Here is a 16,646-nt window from a genome sequence, read left to right on the forward strand (position 1 = left end):
TAGAACGAGCTATAAGACCCACGCAAGACACTTCGTTCCGTTAACCCATAATACATGAGGGTAAGGTCTGACTGCACGAATGCGAACTAAATAACTGCCTGGGGATCACTGCCATAGTTGCCATTGGTTGCCATTGCCTTAGACTCTTAGAGGCATGCAGTTTCCCACAACCACAACACTATATATATATATATATATATATATATATATATATATATATATATATATATATATATATATATATATATAAATAAATTAAATAAATATATATCCGGGCCGTGTCGCATATATACATACATATACGGTATATATATTCCACCCTTGTGTTCTTCTTGCCCCCGACCCCAGGTCCGCAACAATATATTTATATTTTGAAAAACTCATTCATACATATACATGCATACATATATATGTCCGGGCCGTGCCGTGCCACATGTGCGAATGAGACCGCTTCTAGCCCTAAGAGTCTGGCAGGGAGGGGTCATGACTGCCATGGCCCAACAGGGAGGCGCGATTCGGGTCATGGCACGTCACTTTGGGTCGTCACCCCACCTTTCGCTCGGGGCTTATAAAGGGCGGATCACGAAAACGTCCGCCCTCTTTTTCACCTGCCTGCCTCACCTTCGTCTTTGCCTGTTTGCCTCGCCCTCTCATTCGCCTCTCTGCTCCACCCTCTCTTCACTGCTCTTCGTTGTCTGCCCGTCGCTGCATCAACACTCAACGTTGGTGTGCTACAGACGTTCTTCTGGGACCAGTGCGGAGCACACGTTTCCACGAGCCCTGGCCTAGTGAATAAGCAGGAGATAACACGCTGACTCTTGAGGTGGGATCACTCAAGCGGAGCGTCCCACGGAGGTACACGCTACACTCACAGACCGACGCACGACTAGGCGAGGAATTTTTTACCTCACGCATCTTCTCTCCTCTCTTTCTTTCGACCCCTTATCTTGTCACCCCCCCCCCCCTTGACGCACAAAAGAGCGTCCATTTCAGATTCGCAATCACAGTTTCCTCTGGCACGACACCACATCTCTCCAAATTGTACTGCACCACACCTCCCACTCTCACACCTTAGACACCAGTATTTCTCCCTCCTACCTCCCCCAAAGCGTACTGGGTTGTGTTGGTCGGCCGACCATGCCTGGTATTGCGAGGCCGTTCGTCGTCATCTGCTCTCTTTCTTTCTGGCTATCAAATCTTCCTCGGGTTTGTGTGTTTGTGTGTGTGATGGCCCCTGTCGTAGCATAAGTTAAGATTGTAGAAGTTCTAATGGGATAAGTCTGCTCTGTATCTGCTTTTGTAAATTGCTTGTCTTTTGTCGCACCCCACGAATTCCTTGCTATCCTCTGCTGTACAGAATAACAAACCTCATTCTCTGTGCCACATACCTTTCCTCACCTGATTGTAAATAAATGCTTTGTGTAGAAATGTTCCCAGCTCGTTTTCGTCTTTTCCTTCATTGGTCCAGCATGGTCCGTACCCTGCCTAGCTGGGACGTTATCCCCCAACAATCTGTTTTCCGAGCCGGTACGTCCTTGAGCAGTTACGCTCGGCTACATCTGATTCGGTTTGAACAAGATGTACCGAGGGCGTGCCCCCTGGTAATTAAACCATGTGACCATTAGGTAACCAGTATTCATTAGACAGAGGACCTAAAGTCATGTGGTCGAGTAATTGGCGTTCACGGTCAATTAGCGACCCACCGTGTCACGAAGTTATTCATGTGCGACGGCCAGCGATTCTGGAGAGACTGGTGGGAACCCGAGGTAGCTTCTCTCGTGGTCTTCTCGCCACCCTCGTGGTCTTCTCGTCCCCGACCCCGGGTCCGCAACAATATATTTATATTTATATGTCGAAAAACTCATTCATATATATATATATATATATATATATATATATATATATATATATATATATATATATATATATACATATATACATATATATATATATATATATATATATATATATATATATATATAGATATATATATATATATATATATATATATATATATATATATATATATATATATATATCAGCGAAAGCCCATGGTAAAAATTTCACGATAATAAAAAAGGAAGCCTTTCATTCTTGTGCTGGTTGGAAGAGCTCAAAAATGGGAGGTTATATGAGGAATGTCTTGAGTTGTAAGTGTATGCACCTGGTGCTTAAAGAAAAAAAGAGGGTAAAATGAGTTTAACAACCTATTTGTTGTTCAACATAACATGATTTATTTAAATCATTAGAATGGGTAAATCTCGGTTATAGAGTTTGCACTATCTGCACTTTATATGTGTGAAGATGCAATCTCTTGTGTTCAACTTTGTTGTTTCCTCCACCACCGAAGGTGAAGGAGGTTATGTTTTCACCCCTTTCTGTTTGTTTGTTTGTTTGTCTGTTTGTGTCCAGGATATCTCAAAAAGTTGTGGACGGATCCGGATGAAATTTTGTGGACAGGTTCGTTGTGTCACAATGACAAACTGATTAGATTTTGGTGAAGATCCGGATCCAGATCCGACTACTCGAATATTTTAAGTGATTCTTAACCATTGTGAGATCGGGCCAAAAACGATATATAGCACGATATCTCAAAAAGTCGTGGACAGATTCGGATGAAACTTGGTTAACACGTTGGGCCTGTGACACGGAATAATTGCTCAAATTTTGGTGAAGATCCGGATATGATAAATTTTTTAAGCGAATCTTCACCATTGAGAGATATGGCCAAAAACGATATCGCTACCCCCATAACAAAAGTGCCCAAGTCATTTTTTGCAGTTTTGAGAAAAACACAAAAAAACTGCAGCAATTCTTCATCAGTGAATATTTATTTACTATTTCTTGTGCACAGAGTTGTTAATGGGAGCTAAATGAAACACAAATCTTGTTACTCGTTATTATGATTACGTCATGGCAAAAGATGACTTCGGCAGAAAATCTCAAAAACTGGAAAAAATGACTTCGGTACTTTTGTTATGGGGGTGACGATATAGCACTGTATAGCATGATATTTCAAAAATGTATTGGGCCCGATATGTTCTCGTGGATCAGGCATTGCGTGGCGGAGGTATGCGCTCGACCAAGTGCCCTTCCAGTTTTATATTATTTTCCTGCTGATTTGGATTAATTTGAAGCAACTTTTACTTTATTGTTTCTCTCCAATGAGCGTTTTCACATTTCGGTTCGGGGGGGGGGGGGCAGATAGACAAACAGACAGCATTGGCCTATTATATTGTTGTGGTAATAATCTTTAGGGGTTAATAAAACTCTTGAGTCGAACAATAGTTATTTATTTGTAACTGTTTAGATAAACGTGACTTAATATTTATACAATAGGTATGTATTTCATGTGTGTAGTGTGATTTTTGTTTTCTCTACCTTACTGTTTTGTCCTCCCTGATTCAAACCTCTGGCTGTATGTTTTTAATATTCTTTTCCTTTGGTTATATATTGTTATGAATTTGGAATTCAATTGCACACAACATACAGGTTTCATTAGCTATGTCGATAAGTGCATGTTCCCTAGATAGCTCACCTTCCATTGTTTAAATGTTTTGAAATCGATTAGATGTGCTGCGGATCGATTTAATAGTTAGGGAACGAAATAATGGAGACGTCCCTCCCCCTCTTCTGCGAAGAGGAAGAAGAACCCTGCCATCCCGTGACGTCAACAACTCCCTCCCACCCGTGGTTGAGCGGGGGGGGGGGTGGATCACAAGGGCATGAGTCACGCCAGGTGCGGGGGAGGGGGTGCAAAGGATAAAGAGGACATCTTTTCTTTGTTCAAAAAGAGTCCTCTGGGAGTCCCGTGGTAGGGCTGAGTTCGTGGACTGAGTTCGTGGGAGGAGTAAGCTTTTTGCTTTGGCAGTTGGGGGAGTCGGGAGGAAGCCAGAAGCCAAGGAGCTGCGTGGAAGTCCGGGCATTGCGAAGGAGACGCGAGCTGGAGGCGCAGCCTTGCCTGCTGTGTCGCGCAAACCGCGCGTTCGTGTAGAGAGAGCCGGAGAGAGCTCGCCTGCCACATGGAAGGCCCGAGCTCGACCGCGGCTCTGCTCGCTGTTGTGGGGACGGGACGTCGCGGGTCGCCAAAGCCAGACACCACGAGGGTGCAGGTAACCTGCAACGATCTCGTGGGACTCGTTCGGTCTGCCAAGTCCCACGCCATAAAGACCCAAGAGGTCCAGTCTGACCCCATTGCCTTTGATGGGGTCTTTTTCCTGCTTTTCTTTCGAATGAGTGTTGTGGCGCCGAGTCCCGTAAGTAAGACTGTATAAGTGACTGTACATTAATAATTGCTTGTAGACGTTGTAGTTCTTTTCTCATGCTTTTGTTGCTTGTATCATTGCATATGTGTTTTGCCTTATTTAATTGCATACGTGTTTCATTATAATAAATGTCCTTGTGTAAATGTAAACCTGCTCGTTTCATCCATTCCCTCATTGACTGAACATTTAGTGTGTTGGGACTTAGAAAGCCGTTGGTTTGCCGTAATAGGGGGACATTTGGACCGACGGTTCTCGGCGATTACGCCGCTCGGAATCGTGCACGGACAGGCTCGCCTCGGCAGTTTGTTCCGTCGAGGGTGGAATACCCCGGTAGTTGGATCACGTGGGTATTTAGGTACATTGAAGATTGGCAATCGACCCTATCCCACGTGATCTGCCGATTGGCGTATTTCGGTTCTTGTTCAAGGACCCGTCGCTCGGACTTATCCGGACGATCGGTCGGGCCGACTCGACTTGCGGCTCCGTTCAGAGCGGTCGGTTGGCGGCCGACCCCCGGCCATAATAACATCTTTGCAAAGTGCACAGGAGAGCTTGGCAGCTCAAGCCATGAGAATGTGCAGGTGTGGTGAATGCATTGACGAAGTTGGCAATTGCCTCACCACAGGAGCTCACTCACATGGCTTAGCAAGAAGTCAGTTCAGCAGTTGATCTCGCGTGTTGGTGACCGTTAATGGCTGCTTTGAAGGAGAAGGAGCAATTCTTGAGGTCGGTTGGCGACGCAGCTGACACAGAGAGGCGGTTGACCGTTTCAGCTGCTCTGAGATAGAGACAATAACAGTGGAGGAGAGCGCTTGTAATCACCAGGAATTTTGTCGAACGTGCAGAGCTGAGTGTGCCGGAGCTGTGAACATTTAATCCCCAGGGTAAAGAGGGCTTTGAGGGAGCCACAATGAGGAGCTTGAGGAGTTTTTATGGCTGTTTGCATCAGACAGCTGCTGATAACTCTCCGGACTCCTGCACAACTTGCCTCTGTGTTTTCGATTGACCTTACTATTTGTATTCCCTGGACTGTGTTGTTGTTGTTGAGAGAGTCAGCGGGCCCTTAGAAAAGAACAGTTAAGGAACCTGTGACATTTGGGTTGTTCAAGGGCGGTAAGGGATAAACGGATTTATTTACTGATTAATTTGTCTTTGTTTATTGCGTACTGGTTGTTAGTGCTTCATGTAATCCTTCTCTCGTGCCATTTAATTGTTACATAAATGTACCTGGTTTCAGGGGTTGGATTCTGTTTGTTGTGGTCATCTCATTTAGTCTCACTTGACGATTTCGATGTCGTTAAACGAGCTACCTCAATCCTGCTCAGAGCTCTTGCGACCTGTGGTTGCTCGGCCAGATTGAGAAGGTCACAAGAGCCGATCAGCGCATCACTCGATTTAATGCACGGTCCCAGCGAGTATTGTCATGTGACAAACAGGTCCGGTAACCTGCTCAGGGCGATGAACTTAGCTGGCCGTTGTGGTCGTTTTGACATGACCTGCAGAACTCAAACGGGGCTCCCGCACCACTGCCGTGGCTGTTACGATGCATACCTAATTGGTGCCCACTGAACATCTGTGCTGTAAAATGTGACTTCAAGACCTCAACGCCCCCCTCCCCCCATGAACAAACCCCAAGCTATTAACCCTCCCTCCCAAACCACAACTCCTCAACCCCATTCCCCCACCACAACTCAACTACCCCTCTGACCACCACTTCTCAACCTCCCCACAACTCCTCAACCCCCCATTCCCTCCCACCTCCCCTCAGAACACATAAACCGCAATTAAAACAGCAATACTATTTACTTATTAAATATGCACACAAAGTCACTTGGTCTCTGAGTGATTAATAGTCCGTTAAAGGACAGATTGTGCTTGGGACAATTAGCGTCTGCACGGAAAACACTCCGCGTCCAGTGCGGTGACGGCTCGTGCTCAAACCGCCATTTGGATTGGGGTGGTGGGGGAGTACCAGCACGTCGCATAGCCGGCTCAGATGTTCCACCGAAGCACGGTAGTGCCTGGCTCAACGGCTTGTTGGTTTTTTATTTGTTGTTTTCTTAATGAACACATCAAAGCCTGAAGGTCAAAGCATATGGTCGTACAAACACACACATCCTTGATCGCAGGGCCAGAATGCATGGTCATGCAATAACTTTGGACACCACGAGCCATCATTATGAAACCATCTCTATTTTTTTGGATAAAAAAGGTCAAAAAAAAAAAAAATCAAACATTGTAACAAAGCTGAGAACGTGCACTTCATCGCTGCAGTCAAAGTACGCAAAGTCGAGCAAAGTTTATCAAACTAGTCTACTCTTATACTCCAGCCCAAAGCACACGGACAAACAATCGTGCATCGCAACCCACAAGGCCAGTGGGTTACATTTGCCGTACGAGGACGAGCATTGCCCTGTACACCTGAGCATCACCTGCACTTATTGCTTGTCTCATTTCATCATGTAACAAGTTCCCTGTCGTACTATGCATTGATTATTTCACCACGCTCCACAAAATCCTCGTTAATTAAACAGCCAAGGTGTCAAAACACTTTCCAAAAGCATTCCAGTTGATGGCTGCACCTTGAATTGTTTTTGTGGTCGTGAACAACAATGGTTCCACTCCACTCTGCTTTGTTTTGACTGGCATCAAATAATGGACCCAGCTCAAGTCGTATGTCTTAATCTTCTTAAATAAATAATCTCCCTTATTTTAGTCACATTCCAGGAGCTCTGTCGCAATGGCAACATCCACATGAGCAGCTCATTTGATGAAGCATGAAGTCTTTTGTTTGCTGATCTTATTGAATTTCCAGTGAGAATGAATGACTTTTTTTTTTTTTTTTCAAACACATACAAAACTGTCATCCAATAAGTCTCCTATGTCACATATAGTATAATCCAATGATTCACCAATAGTCTCTGTTCAACAGGTTTTATTGTTTCGGGGTCACAGCAGTTGGGTGTATACATAATGCTGATCAGATTGCTGAACAATTCACTGCCATTTTTAAAACTCGATGCGCCATTTAAACGCACATGACGCGGCTACATGAAATATAAACTCTACAAAAGATGTTTACCTGTAAAAATGCCATTGGACTCGATTGAGGTGTAAATGAAACTTTTTTTTTTCTTTTTCTCCAAGACTGAGGTTCATGGAGGAGCAAGAAAACCATTATAGATGATGGCAAAACATAAGACAACCCACACAGGGGAAAAGTCACTACGGAGGGATTCATCATACCTACGACTTCCTGCCCAGACTCAGATTCGTCAAATTGCTTCGTAGTCTAAAAAAAAAAAAAATCCCATTTTTAGTATTCTGTAGCCATATGGAATGTGATCAAACAAATGCGTTGTTGTTTTGTATGCAGCCTGTGGCTGATAGTTGCATCATTTTCTGGAAGTGCAGCCGTGCCGCCGATGCAGCTCCCCTGCTACCAGTAAGATGGCACTCATTTTGCTGACCTCAGAAGGATGACAGGCTGAGTCAACCCAGCTGGTGTTAATTCAATGGCTTTAAATTCAATTCAATTTGTGTTTGCATCTCCATTGTCGTCGTGATTTACCCAAAGCTCCTCATGGATTGTCACCAATTTGACCGGACATCGGAGGAGCGGACCTAAATGCATGCACATTGTAATTGCCTTGTGCTAAACGGTCGATGCAAGAGCTCCAACTAAAAACCGAAATTCAGGCCAATTCAAACTGGCGATATTTGACTTCACAAGAAGAGCATCCCATTGTAATTATTTAATTTGAATGCAGGGAGTTTGAATTATCAAGAGGTAACTGTATTCTTGACTAGTCAGTTGGTCATCCTTTTCCAGAACAGTGGTTGTGTGAATGCTTATTTGATCAATGTAACGATAGTTTGTATACAGGCTTGTTGCATGGCATTGTGTACACTGTGGTCCTAAATGAGGAGAAAGCTTAGAAATTGAACCCAGTTTTAATAAGATAAACAATCTTAATGTTATATAATGCCCAAGTGTCTGTGCTTTCAGAAAATGTATACTTTGCTATGGGTCCTTTGGATATCGTTGCTTACAAAGCATGTTTTTTTTTTATCCAAACACAGGCTATTTTTTCCATTTTTATAACTTATTTTTTAGAAACGGGTTACATGTATGATTGTATATGTTGTCCAAAATGGTTAAAAATGCATTTTTTGTTTGATATATATCATTATACATAAGAATAGAACAATTCCTCGAAACAGTACATTTCTTATACATGACCTTCTGCATATCTTGGCACCTTCAAATGTGTAAAATCTCAGATTTTGCAAAATTTCCCCCAGTCATAGTGAAGCTTACAAAATCTTATTCCAGAAATTTGAAATGCATCTGATAGAACATCTTAAATAGCAGTTTACTTCTGCATAAAGTGATGATTTAAAATGGCAAGTTTCAACATGGATCATTACTACATACCAGTTTTTAGGTCCACTTCCATGATTGGGTCAAAAATGTTAGGAAGTACGTAACAAGTTGCATTTACCAAGCTGCTACGAAATTACTGGTAGCTATAAGCTTGATTTTATAACCATAGAATACGTTTACCAAGATGGCCCTATGATATAAAAATCAATACCAAAGGCCAGTTTGTGTTCAGTATACAGAACATCAAAGGTCGTTGGGAAGTACGTAACGTTTTTAGGAAATCTGCACTTTTAATCCTAAGATGTTAGTTTGGTTCATCAGGGCATGTATTTCTATGGTTGTTTATGTGTATATATATATATATATATATATATATATATATATTTATGACCTGAATGAACACTGATCAATTTGATAATTTCATATGACCTTCACCTCTTTCATATGACTTTCATTTTTTGGTCCCCCGTGTCCTAAGTGTGTACATAATACCTTGCTACAAGCCTACATGACGGCTAATCATTCATTTGGTATGCCACATGCAGCTGCTGTGTTGTATCATTGCTGGCTGTATGGCCAGCTCTGGCCACTGGCCACTGGAACTCTGTGGTTGTTTCCAAATCTTTGACCCTCCCTCTCAGTACACACAACTGTCAGACACAACTGCTCCTGAACTCTATGTCTTTTGCACCTGAGAAGGCGGAGAAGGTTCTTTCAATCCTCAACTCTGACTCTGCTTAAAGACCGGACAACATCGGCTCACGTCCTAAAAACCTGCTCTGCTGCTCTTCCACATCTTATCTGCCATTTTCACCCTGTTAATTACGCTGGGTCATCTTCCATCTGCTTGGAAATCCACCAACATCACTGTACTACATAAAAAGGTGCAAAAATTGATCCCCTCAATTACAGACCGATCAGCAAGGTTATAGAATCCATCATCACAGTTGATATGAAATCATTCCTTTTCTCCAACAACCTCATCTCAGATTACCAACTTGGTTTCAGACCAGGTCACTCCACCTTGGACATGGTGCGTCTACCCACCCAACAATGGATTAGATGGAGGCCCGCAATGTCAGACATTAGATCAGGGCTGTCTCTCCTGACACATCTCATACTTTTGATACAGTCTGCCATCCTGCCTTACTCTCCAAACTGTCTGCTATTGGCATCCAAAGACAACTCCATACAGGGCATACTGATTTGCTCCACTCTCGTAGCCAATGTGTGATATTCAACAGAATCTTTTAATCTCCTCTCTGTCAAGGCTGGAGTGCCCCAAGGCAGTGTTCTGGGCCCAGTCCTATTACTGATATTCATCAATGATCTCTCTGGAAAACACTTTTTCTGAATTTGCTGATGACTCCACCCTCTGCCATGACATCCCTCATCCTTCAGACAGGCAGGCTGCAGCCAGCCTCTTCCCTGTCTTCAGGCCTTGAAAAAAAATCACAACATGGTCAAACACTTGGTGTATGTCTTTCAATCCTGACAAATCTCACACTCTCACGATCTCTCTCCAAAAGGACTATCTGGCAAACCCTCCTATCTACTTTCTTAATCCTCTTGAGGAAGTTCAGTCATTCGCACTCCTGGGTTTCACTATCAGCCATGATCTTTCTTGGGTAAACCACATTTCAATGTTGGCCTCCAAAGCCAGCCACTGACTGGACATCCTCTGCCATACAAAGCCCTTCTTGGCACAACTGAACTATCCCCTGACAAGGTCTTCATCCACAGCTTGATTGGGTACTTCTCTCCTCTCTCAACTGGCTTCCCTGCCTCACATCATGCTCAGCTTGACACTGTGGAAACCAAGGCCTTCAAGACTATTGGAATATCCCACGATGAAGCTGAGTCTATGGGGTTATCACTTCAACATCAGAGACATGTCAATGGTCTCTCTGTCTTCTACTGCCTCCTTTCTGGTCTTGCTCCCTCTGATCTTTCCATGCTTTGTCCCTCTAGGTTTATGCCAGGCATACGTGATCTGCCAGTAATGCCCTTCTGGCGAAACTACCTAAATCTAGGATCACTACTCACTTTTACTCATTTGTTGCTATTTTTCCCACCTGTGGAATCAACTTCCACATACTCTTCAATTTCATTATTCACTCCAGGTCTTCAAGACAGCTGTTCAGCACTATCTCAGATCGTTCCTAATACAAAGCCATAATCCCTTCTCCCCTCGTGAACCCCATCCAAATACCTCCTCCTTCCAGTTTTCCAGTTTTCTCTCCTTGGAGTTTCCTTCTGTATCCATCTTGTCCATGCCACGCATGCATGTTTTGCATCGTGTTCTTGTCTGTTACGTTCTGATCCGCTCAGTGTACTAGCTCTTCCATGAGCCTCAACTATGTATGTATGTAAAAAAAAAATAATGCATGATTGTTAGTCTCAGAAAATAAACAAAGGTTCATTCCATTTGATGGTCAATCCTTCATTTAAACATTCAATATTGAAAGAAAATATTTTAACAGATCACAGAGCAGCTTGCTTTAATAGTAAGAACTGTGTTTCAGAGGCTAAAGTGATTTCCAAATGCAGTACCATAAGTTTTATAAACAAACAGATGAGAAATGTCAAATCAGAAAGAAAAAATGTTTCAATGTTGTTTGTATAATGTCTCCTTTCAAGCAAGAGGAGAAAAAAAACACAACTAGCATCCGTTGAAGACAAAGTGTTCGATATCCCCCGCCATAGTAAATGAGGATTAACAAACTTATATTCCCTAAGCGTGTGCAATATGTATTTGAAGTTTCCCCTTGATCTGAGAAGAAGATGTTTGAAGGTTTTAGGGTAAATTCAACATGGCTGGCAAACCGTGTGATCTATCAATTCGACATTAACAAACTTCTGAAAGGATGTCTTGGGGAAAGTGTATGTGAAATTTTGCCTCAATCTGTCCAGTCGTTCTGGAGAAGATTTTTAAAATTTATTAATTTTCAATCCAGGATGGCTGACGAACCATGTGACCTATGACATCATAAATTTACATTCTTCCTCCAATCCTCCAGTGGAATACGTGTGTGAAGTTTCGTGTTAATCGGATGAGGTGTGTTTTTCTATCCAAGATGGCTGCCAAACCATGTGACTTGTGATGTCATAATTTTTACTATGTATGCAGACGTGATGGAAGATGATAGTTGCAAATATTCGCTTCGTTAGGTTATGTGATTCCAGAGAAAACATTATTTAATATTTTTCTTGAATCCAACATGGCTGCCAAACCATGTGACCTATCAATTAGAAAATATCAAAAGCCTCCAGTTCACCGCTTGCTTGATATGTGTACCAAATTTCGTAAATACGTCTTGAGGGGATTTGTAGTTAAGCTCCGGAAACGAAATGTGACGGACGGACGGACCCCATTTCTATATCCCCCACCAACCAACGAAGTTGGCGGGGGATAAAAACAGAAACAGAGCGATGGATGCTGACTGTGTGCTTTTGGGTGAGAGCTGGAAGAGAAGGGGACGTGCACACAAACAAGATCAGTGAGAGGAGGAAATGTTGCAGGAAGGCTTGGGAAGCCTGCAATCCTACTACTCTCACTGATTAGACGTGCAGAGGCAGGTGATTTTACAGGTGGGAGAAAAAGGGCTTTGTTGTGGTTACAAATGAGAATCCAAGCATCAACTTCAACTGCTCCAGTGAAAGGTTAACAATGGCGACATAGAAAGAAAGAAAAAACATTACAATTGCAAAAAATGCAACAAACCAAAACAATGACATGCATTTGATTGGCTGGAAATTAATTGAGGAGCTTGTTGACAGGACTTCATAATAACCACTTTTGGACTTTAATTAATATCAAACGTGAAGTCGGCGGCATCCACCCAGGCCGCTGATGACTTGGCTCCCAAGACCTCCGGTACAAACGTCCTATTGACCGACATGAGTGTTCAACAATGGAAATCGATTTCTCGTAAAACCAAGAAAGACAAATTGTAACAATTTAAAGACAAAAATGAACAACAGTGAGACATCCGCTGAGAAGTCAGCGATATCCGCCAAGGCAGCTGATGCTTCGGCCTCTGAGACCTCTGGAGTGGACATTCTGCCTGAACACACGAGCGCAGTCCAGGGAATTGCGGACGTTTCTGTGGATGCGTCGGTTGTTGCGAACCAGTCTGGCCTGTCAACCTCGTGAGAAGGAAGTGGATTACGTAACCAGTGCTGCTGGAATAGCTTACTATTTCCAGATGGCCACAACGAATTTGGAAACCATGATAAAATAAGCCGTCGACTCACTCCTTGAAAAGATGAAGCGTGTTGAGTAACGGCTCTGAGCTACTATTGAGTTCAAGAGTCAAAGGTGTCACTGAGATGGAGAATAAAAAAATAAACAGTTCGACAAAAGGAATGGGACAGATGGAGAAGGACACTGCAGAAACAAGCTGCGACGTACAAGGAGGATATTCAATAAATCTGAATGCTTATGACGAAGAAACAATGTCCGCATTGATATCGTATAATTCTGTACTACTAGCTCACATTTCATACTGCAGTAATATCATTTGGGCAAATTCCAAATGCAATCATGATACCATTCAATAATGAAAGGGGTTCACACCTGTGCTGGGGCTGGTGACCATGAATATTCAAATCCTTTATTTGCCAAGTTTAATACACTGAAAATCAATGATATATTTTCTACAAAATGCCCTTTTTATGTTCCACCCAAATTCTACTCTACTGCCCACGTTCATTTCCTATTTACTTTACCGTAGTTTTTAAGCACATTATTTTGTGCACATTTGAATGGATGGCCGTTGTTTTCCTGTGCCATCCCTGAAGCATAGCTACTACCGTACTCCATAATGTATTTCGATTTAATGAAGATGTTCACTCTTATTCCACAAGACGGTCCGTAAAACAGTTTGGTTTGGCATTGAAGCACATCATTTTGTTATCCCCAAAACAGACATATTATCTCAAAAACAGTTTGGCATTGAAGTCAAACAGACAGTGTTGGCTTCACAGTTAGGGTGGCTGGCTTGCGATCTTAGGGTCCTGAGTTTGAGACCCATTTTTTCCACTGAATTAACACCAGGTGGGATTGACTCAGCCTGTCATCCTTCCGAGGCTGGTGAAATGAGTACCAGTGTACTGGTATAGGGGCACTGCATCAGCAGCATAGCTGTTCCCCAACACAATGATAGATAGATAGCGACCTGGCAGGCAAGCTGCCATATGCAAGAAGAACATTCTATTCATCGTAAAAAGGCCGTCTATCTTTCAAGATGTTGCTTATTTTGACAGCTCTTCTCTATGATTATGATGTTTATGATTAACTTTGTTGTAATAATCTATATTCTATATGATAAAAGAGATGTCTGACTGTGTCCCCATTTTGCTCAGATGGCCAAACGTATCTTCGTCAAACTTTCAGAGGTTCATCAGTGAGTGCCAGGGAGTGTTTTAGGCACCCACAAAAAAAAACATAGAAAAAAAATTGATTTCTTCAAAATGCCAACAGAATTAGAACAGCACCATGAGACACCTGGTACCCCCACTCGTAATCAATAAATCAAATCAAATCGAAATAAAATGTTGCCTCAAGTCGATGATGTCACAATGAATTTCCATCGCTACGCTACTTTATAATGGGACATTATAATCAGGTTATGTTTCTGTTGCAAGAACAGGAGAAAGGTCTGAAGGATTTGGAAACCAAGCTTTAGGATACTAAGTTAGTTTCAGAAAAAAAATTGCATTGTCAGTAAAAAGCCAGCTGGGTTATGAAGATCTTTTGGTTGGGATAATCTGCCTACCCCCACCCAATTTGGTGTACATGTGAAGCTGTAGTCATTCAGAATGACTTCTGGTACAAAGCAAGAGCAAGCATAAGACTCAACAACAGTGAGTGGAGTAGCTTCACATGTAGACCAGATTGGGTGGGTTAGGAAAATTATGGGATCGGCAGATTATCCCACCCTAAAGGTGGTTCATAATCCAGCTGGGTTTTACTGACAATCCAATTTTGTCTTGAAACTAACTTGGCATCCGAAAGCTTGGGATCCAAATCCTTCAGCTGGATTCGAACCCACAATCTCTGGGATGCCATTGTCCTCACCAATTAGCCACCACTGGTACAACTGTTCCGCAGTATATTATTTTTGTGAATTTGATTCGATTCAGTTGTAAATTTGATCATGTGATCAACTGTGTTACATATTTAAAGTTTCACATTTCAGAGTTTACTTTGATTCTATCAGTAGGAAGGAATGTTGTGACTTTTTTTTAGTAGATTGTCACCTTCACCAGCATATGTCATGCTAAGGACTCTCTTATCCAGTATGCATCTCCATTCTGCTTCCTCTGATCCTCTCAGCATATCAAAACGTACATACGTTTCATCTTCAGCATTCGTATCTAAATTGTTCAAGTTCATTTGAAAAGTGGGGCAAGCTAAATCCTGGCTTGCTTCCCACATTCTCCTAAAACTGCCAGCAGAACCAAATGTCCATCTGCCTTTCCACAAAACAAACAGGCAGATCAAGAAAGTCATTGAAGTCAAAGTCAAGGTGGCAACAATCCCTAAAACAATGTTACTTGTGTCATTCATTTCCCTCTGTTCTGCACTACCATACTCCTTTTCGGGATGCTTCAGAGCATGCGTCCTTACTTCGTCAATTTCTAACTTTGGTGCTGGTGGAGCAATAAAGGAGATGCACACTCTTTGTAGCCTGTGCATATTCTCTTCTGGACATAAGCAAACAACGTACTTTACACCTGAAATAAGATCCGTCACGGCAACATGCTGCCTTCCATCATGAGCAATGAAAGAGCGCATGCTACGCTGACCCCATTGACTGACTAACACACAAAGACCCTTTGAAGAACCTTGATTTCTGGCAATTTTTAATCCATTCGTGTTCTCAACATTGAGGTTTTCCAAACTCAAATCTGATTTCCTTCCTTGTGAGATTCTCACATTCACACTGCTACTTAGAATTCTTTCTTGGTCAATTTTTTCTTTTCCTTCCACTCTTTCGCCTTCACTTGATGAACTCTGTGTCAAAATTTCTGCTCTTTGTGGTATTCTTGATTTTGCTGTTTTTACTTCCCTCCTTTTAAAATCACCAACTGATGAGTCCCTGTTCAATTGCGTTGGAACATCAGATCTTTCTCCTTCGGCTCCTCTCAATATTGAGCGACCCGTCTCCACCCACACACTGCCATCGTCCCTGGGAAGAACCCACAAGCTAGAAATAGCCTCTTGATTTTCAGTTACAAACGCTACACTCGAAGGTGTGGTTCTTGTCGAACTATGATGAGTAAATGTAGTTGGTTCGACCTTTGGACCTAATGAAACAGGTGTCCTGTTTGTTCCTGATTGAAATTGCGGCAATCCTGAGTTTATTATGTCAGACGTTGTTGGGCTCATACTCCCAATACTAGAACCTAATCGCTTTGACTTTAAAACCCGATCGTTTGATAACGATAGGATAAGTTCTGATGCAGATGTTGGACCTAAAGTCTGTGAACCCGACATTGTAATCGTTTTATAATCTATCATTGTTGTCAATGTGTTATACTCATTTTCTGCAGTGAAAGAGTTATCTCCATTTTGAAGGTTTCCTTGTGGACTTTTACTTGTTGACACAAGAGAAGTGCTGTGTGAAAGGGTTTCGTCGGATTTGGAATCAATATCCTTTTCTGTAGAATGATTAGATAAAGCTGAAATGTCTTCCGTGCAAATATTCTCATTGGTATCCACCAGTAGGGGTTCAGTAGTTTTCTTCAAGTCTTTACGAAGATGCTCATATATAGCTTGTGGATTTCTTCGAAGTGATACTCGCTTCCATTGAGCATCTATGCCGAGAGAGAAAACACTAATTATAATCACAAATATATATATATATATATATATATATATATATATATATATATATATATATATATATATATATATATATATATATATATCTCACTACCGACAAGAGATGCTTTTGGTAACATGTAGAAACTGACACAGAGACATA

At 42.2% G+C, this 16,646-nt stretch overlaps 1 protein-coding gene across 1 annotated transcript in view; it reads right to left on the minus strand.

Annotated features, from left to right (window-relative positions):
• Positions 1-7,190: 7,190 nt before the first annotated feature.
• The window catches only part of LOC147011670 (uncharacterized), a 35,930-nt gene continuing 26,474 nt past the window's right edge, over positions 7,191-16,646 (minus strand). The window contains exon 6 of the mRNA XM_085856814.1: positions 7,191-16,476. Coding sequence (XP_085712940.1) covers positions 14,873-16,476 — 1,604 coding nt within the window. The 3' untranslated portion in view covers positions 7,191-14,872. The remainder of the gene's footprint in view (positions 16,477-16,646) is intronic.

This window comes from Eptatretus burgeri, chromosome 15 (genome assembly GCF_056783735.1).
Source record: "Eptatretus burgeri isolate ZD-2024b chromosome 15, Ebu_testis_v1, whole genome shotgun sequence".
NCBI lineage: Eukaryota > Metazoa > Chordata > Myxini > Myxiniformes > Myxinidae > Eptatretus > Eptatretus burgeri.